This window comes from Impatiens glandulifera, chromosome 8, assembly GCF_907164915.1.
Source record: "Impatiens glandulifera chromosome 8, dImpGla2.1, whole genome shotgun sequence".
Taxonomy (NCBI): Eukaryota; Viridiplantae; Streptophyta; class Magnoliopsida; order Ericales; family Balsaminaceae; genus Impatiens; species Impatiens glandulifera.
This window is the reverse complement of record NC_061869.1, coordinates 40,999,810-41,006,192: the sequence shown is the minus strand read 5'-3', so window position 1 is coordinate 41,006,192 and position 6,383 is coordinate 40,999,810. Positions and strand designations below refer to the sequence as shown.

Genomic DNA, 6,383 nt, shown 5'->3' with positions numbered 1-6,383 from the left:
TATTCGATACTACATGTACTGATAGTGCATGTATCCATTAAGAAAATGCTATATGTACAAAGAGAAAAAAAATTAACAAATGAGAGATGATGCTTTACTTTTGTGTATAAGTGTCACTTCATAAGTGAAATACAAGTGAAATACAGATAGTGCCTGTACATGTAGCATCGAATTAACCTAACATTCACTGTTTCCATAATTCCTCTCTGTTTCCATAATTCCTCTGAGCGCTCCTTGTGTTGCTACCCCTATCATCCTTTCAAGCAAATATACTCTTTGATAATTATATGATTAAGTCGTACCATTATTTAATGCTACAATAAATTCAATCACTAATAATAAACTCAAGAGAATTAATCAGTTTGAGAGAGGTGTTTAATTACATTAATACTCCTAACTTTAGAGGAAAAGTTGTTGGATTCGTAACATGAGACCGAGCTTTTCCAATAATACTCAAGCGCAGCATCAAATCGACGGTGAATACTTGCCGATCAAAAACACCAACTAACAGTAAAGGATATAAAATGGTGCTTACGCCATACATAATAGTGCAATTACTTAAAATCTAATTGATAAATATAATTGAGAGTCAAACGAGGCCTTATAATCATACTATCACCAAAAGAACCATCAGAACGAAGGAACAACACCGTATCCACCCATGAAACAAGCGGACGACCCGGATATGAATATCGGGTCCATTTCATCCGGACCCGCATCGGTTCGTTTAGCAAACCGACCCTTGATTCTTGGTCGGGTCTCCGCGTAGGCCTTTCTCGATGCGTATCGGATCGTTTTCTCAAACTTCCGGTTCTTTCGTTTCTCTCTGTATCTCATAACTCTAGCCTGTCTATCACTACCCTGAGCTGGAATCGGGTTCATTGACCCGTCTAAATCAAAACCCGATCCAATAATCTTGCCTAAAGGATACGATATCTCCGATATAGAGCTTCCCTCCGGCACAACTCCGACGTCCATGGACGAAGTAGAGACCTGAAATGGGCATAAATTCATTAACTTTAATTATCGAAAAAAAATGTTGGATTTCTGAGATGTGTGCTCACGCTGTGACTTATAGATTGAGGGTTAGAGAAATCAATCTCGAAATAGCGATCCGCCGGTCCGGTAGGATTGATCATCGCCGGCGGCGGAGAATTTGTGCTTTTGATTTGATGTTGAACAGGAACCACGCTGTCGCTCCCACAGTTCTGGAGAGAGAGGCTACTGTAACTATCAAAGTCAAGATATTGATCATTGTCACAAAACATAGTATCTGGGCATATTTTAAGTGACGGGTCAGGTTGGGATTCGCCGGAGTTGAAGGTGGCGGCGATTGAAGATTTAAGAAGGACGGATTCAGCTGTTTCATAGAAAGAAGTAACCGGAAGACGCTCATGACGGCTTGCTAAGGGGTTAGCGGAATGGATGTCACGGTCGCAGGTGATGCAAAGAGCTGCTGCATCAGCACGGCAAGTGAAACTTGCCGGAGCTTGTTCACAAACCTCACACATCCATACACGCTCGTGCTTAACCTGACGCGCCGCCGATGAAGAAATCTGGTGGTGCCTGGAATCACATCCGACGCAAAGAAAAGCAGAGTCTGTACGGCAGAAAAGGATGGCAGCTGCGGATTTGCATGAATCGCAGGATTTAGCTGCTGTCATCATCCCCCATGCCGCCACCGGGAAAAACTTGCCCATGATTTCTGTTTTTCTTTTCTCTCTCTCAAACAGTCTACGAAGAGAGATGTTAATCCAAATCCTTTGTAAGAACAGCAGACTTTCTATTGATTTTAGAGGGGATGCTAATGAGTATTCTGATGACACGTGTAACAACCTCTGCCACGAAAATTTCCATGACAACAAAATAGATATTAGTATCTATTATTAGTTTTAAACATCATCATTAGCCCATCAAAACTTGACAATTTAAAAAAAAAAAACAAAATTTGGTTGGTAGTGCACTTTCTTAAAATAAAAATAAAACATTGGCGTTTTTTATAACCGGGTCCGATCGATAAATAGCTTGTTCTGACCGTGTAAATTTTTATATATATATAATGATGCTTAATTTTTAAAATGTCTGGATTGTCGGGTCGATAGCTGTGGTTAATTTGGATATATATATGTGATAGTAAGTGGATACTTGGGTCGGATTTTGGGTTGACTCGCCTATAAACTTAAAACGGTTAAAAATAAAATTTAAAATCCTATAATATTTTTATCGTAATATATTTTCACGGTTTTTTATATTATTACTCGTGCGAATATATGCGGGAAATTGTAATAGTTGAATTTTTAGGTAAAATTTTCAAATAACTCACATGGAACAAACCCCAAATGTCAAACTTCTTAAAGTGTCATATCTCCAAAGTAACACAATCAGCCCACCCAGCAGGCAAGGATGAAAATTTCACCCTATTCATTCTAACTAAGAACATCTTATAAGTAAATGACTGTTTTAAAAGAGTCATTTCAATTGTTATGAGACTACATTGAGTTGATTCAATGATGTGGATAAAAATTGATTTTGTCTTAGCATAAACTTCTTCCATCTGAAAAACTTAATTCAAGTATATTATATATGGCCTTAGCAGCAAGCTTAGTTTAATTAATTCAAATTCATTGTGAGTTTCATCTCTTTGAAAATTTTGAAATTCCCAACCGCAAGTTTTTAACTTCATTTTTTTATAATATTTCTTAATTTAAAATGTTGTAATCTTTAAACGGCTTAATCAGAGAGTTTTTATTTGATACATAAAGAGAAAATACAAAAACTTATCCCTTAACCACTTATATATATCTGAACTTAAAACTGAAGGATGTTGTAAGGTTCAAAATGATGTCAAAATTGACCTGTATATAATCTAATTCTATTTGTGAATGTTGTCAATTGAAGAATGTTTGGAAATTTCGTTTCAAAGGTAAAGTTGGAAATTAATTTATTTATTTTTGAGATCAATATGTGGGCTTCCAATTTCCTTCCAATTCAATTTGAGTTATTTTAAATTATTAATAAACATGTACACTTAAAAAAAACTAATTAATAATTTAAATAAATACTTAATTATTTCAAATTAATTTGAAATAACTCAAAACTTAATATGGCATAAGTAACAAAATATAAAAATTCTCTGCTAATATAGTTAAAAAATGTTATCCTTAACTATTTCGATAATTCACAACTTTATTGAGTACGACATCAAAACTTATTTATTTTTTAATTTTTCAGGTTTTCTTCAGGGAGATTAATATGTTGTCCATACTGATTTATTTTTAGCGTTTTCAAAGCATTATTGTTCTTAAACTTTTTAATTTATAAAATGGAAAGTTCATTAAAAAAAAAAAAAAAAGTTATAGTTGCCAATATGTAGGACCCACGTGAAGGAAGGGGGTGAATTTAGTGTAACAGGCTGTATGATAAAGTTTTGGTGATCAGATGGATTGTGATGGGTTAATCTGTTCAAATTGAAAAAGCTGAGGGAGGATATTATTAATATGATTGTCCAAATCCCACCACTTGCAAAAGATCACGAGACTCTTAAACATATATATATAATAAATAGGAAAAAGATTTGACAAATTTTGTTTTTCTTTATTACTTTTAACTTTTTAATTTTTTAACTTTTTACTCTTTCTTCGTGTATGCCTTTTATGAGACGACCTTTTTTCCATTTATTTTGTTGAAGTTATATTTGTTTTTTTAAAATTATAAGTAAATTATAAAATACTAATTTTTTTTATTTTTTATTAAAATATTGTTAGTGTTAAAATATCACATAAATAACACTAATTTAAAATGATATAAATAACAAAATATATATATATATATATATATATATATATATATAATAACCCTATCTCTCTTTTTATATAGTAATACATTATGCCAAAATGACTAAAATACTTTTAAACCTAACACTATTAAATTTGCACAATTATCGAAAATTATCGCCGAGAGCGAAAAAATGCTCTCGGTAATCACTGGTGAAAAAGGGATAAAAAACGAGAGTAAAAACTCTCGGTTTTAACCGTATAACTTTTGGTATAGACCCAATACCGAAAGTTTAGGTAACTCTCGCTATGTCTCGGTATTAACTCTTTCGTTAAAAACAATTGAGCGTTTACCGAGAGTTATCGTATAGTTTTCGGTTTAGATACCCGAGAGAAAAACCAAAGGTTAATAGGAAAACTTTCGATTTTTCCCTTTGAAGAAAATCCGAAAGTTAATAGGAAAATTTTCGGTTTTTCCCTTTGAAGAAAAACCGAAAATTAATTGGAAAACTTCCGGCTTTTCTTCAAAGGGAAAAACCGAAAGTTTTCCTATTAACTTTCGGTTTTTCTCTCGGGTCTCTAAACCGAAAGATTTCCAAAAACTCTCGGTTTTTCCTTTTGAAATAAAACCGAGAGATATATGAAGAACTCTCGGTTTTTCCTTTTTAAGAAAAACCGAAAGATCCCATTTACCTTTCGGTTTTCCCTACAAAATTTAAAAAATAGCCCGATTGTTTTGTGCTCAACCGAAACTTGTTCAGCCAAATCAATATAAATTCATAAAACAAATGACATTCATAAAGCAAATGATCATTCCAAAATTCTAAACCCTAAACCAATCATCCAAACAAAATGTTTTACATTAAAATTAAAACGTATTCAATCAATTCGAAACATACTAGAATTAGTTGGTGGGGGGAGGTGAGGGTGGTTGATACTGCCTCATAAACATTTCAAAACTCTCTAATCTTGCATTCAATTCTAACATTTCATCTCCTGTTTTGCACTTTTCCTATCCATTCTTGAAATCAATTCTACATTTTCTGCTTGTATTTGATTAATCGTTTGAGTTTTTTCTTCACCCCTTTTTTCAATTCCTCCAGTTCCATCGCCATTCTTTGATTCTCCTCAAACAATCGATTAGTGGCTCGTTGAGAATTGTTGCCACTTTGAAGATCCTCACGAAAGTGTGTGGGTCGGACGCCTGATCCCATACCGAATACTCCCCCATGCTTTTGGCGTCCGAACACTCTCTCCGTCAACTCAATGTTGGATATTTCTAGTTCATTACTTCTTACTTCCTCCATCTCAACCTGCACATTTGAAATAAATTTTCATTTATATAATAAATAAACTTAGCTATAAGTAATTTATTTAGATTCAATTCACTTACAATTTTCTCTTGCGCTAGTACGTCCGGGATGGGGGTTGGGTTTTCTTTGGTAGCTTTTGGGGTACGGGTCCTCTTGAACACTTCAATGATAGAGGGTGGTCGTCCCATTTCAAGCGCCTGTTGAAATAAATTATTTATATAATTAATAACAATCTTTATACTAAGATATTACAAATAATGTACTTACCAACTCTTCTTCAATTTGTGCAAACGGTCTACTTCCCGTATGATGTTGGAATTTGAGCTTCTTTCTGTTAACAATATTTGTACGACTGTTTTTATGAATTGGAAATAAAAAATGAAGTTAGAATAATTAATATCAGATTTTATTTGAATTATGAAATCGTACCTTAAATGTTTCCGTGAAGTAATAGTTTCGACACACAAACTCCCAATCATCTCGGTTGTAGTCTCGTGGAGGATTGGCAAGTACCGCGGCCTCGTCTCCTTGATGAATTCAGATATAATCTCTATTCAAATCCGAGCGTCATCTATCCCATATCTGTTTGGCGTGTGCCAATCCGGATCTTCGATAATCATGAATAGAACCTTCGGTACACTCGAACGGATCCTGAAAAATAAATTATTCAAATGTTATAAATGAGTATTTAATTATTAATGTGTAATTAAGTAATGATTACCGTCATAGCAATCCAAATCGAATCCAATTGATCAGCACTTAATGCATTCCACTTCAGGAGGCGGTGTGAGACGGCTGAGGGATCCCGCACAACCGACCCCAAATGTTTAGACCACATTGGTCTTCCATCGCTGACACCGCGGGCCTCCCATCTTTCGCTCTAAAAGTCAGAGGAATCTTTGTCCCCACTGGCCTCCTCGATATCGCAATATTCTTGTTCTTCCCCCGTCTCTTGTGGGAGGAAGATTCTTCAAAATTATCAAATTCATAATTTGATGTAAATCAATACAAACATTCATCACTAAGTGTAAATATGTTACCGGTCGATGATGGGTCGGGAGTGGAACCGTGTTCCTCCTCGTCATCCTCCTCGTAAGCCTCCTCGTGACCCTCGTCGTCAGCCTCATCGTCATCCCCTATATCAGCAAACGTACTCTCAACAAACTCTTCAGCCTCAACAACATCATTATCCTCGTCTGGAGGGAGAGCAGTAGCTATCGGCTCCACAACAATAGGTGCTTGATCTCTAGAAGACGATTCTCGGAGCCTTAAGTTTTCTGATTGAGCAAGTAAGTTT

General features: G+C 34.9%; 1 protein-coding gene across 1 annotated transcript; it reads right to left on the bottom strand.

The window, feature by feature from the left end:
* Positions 1 to 337: 337 nt before the first annotated feature.
* On the bottom strand, positions 338 to 1,762 carry LOC124912515 (zinc finger protein CONSTANS-LIKE 4-like). The gene is made up of 2 exons (XM_047453153.1): positions 1,065 to 1,762; positions 338 to 993 (listed from the first exon to the last, which is right to left on the bottom strand). The coding sequence occupies exons 1-2, from the start codon at positions 1,698 to 1,700 to the stop codon at positions 631 to 633; spliced, it is 999 nt and encodes a 332-aa protein (XP_047309109.1). The 5' UTR covers positions 1,701 to 1,762; the 3' UTR covers positions 338 to 630.
* Positions 1,763 to 6,383: the final 4,621 nt, after the last annotated feature.

What these genes read in the sequence shown, in the direction of transcription:
- LOC124912515 (XM_047453153.1), bottom strand. Translation starts at nt 1,700, where the DNA reads ATGGGCAAGTTTTTCCCGGTGGCGGCATGGGGGATGATGACAGCAGCT. An exon ending in CTCAATCTATAAGTCACAGC is followed by an intron (nt 994 to 1,064) that starts GTGAGCACACAT and finishes TGCCCATTTCAG; the next exon opens with GTCTCTACTTCGTCCATGGA.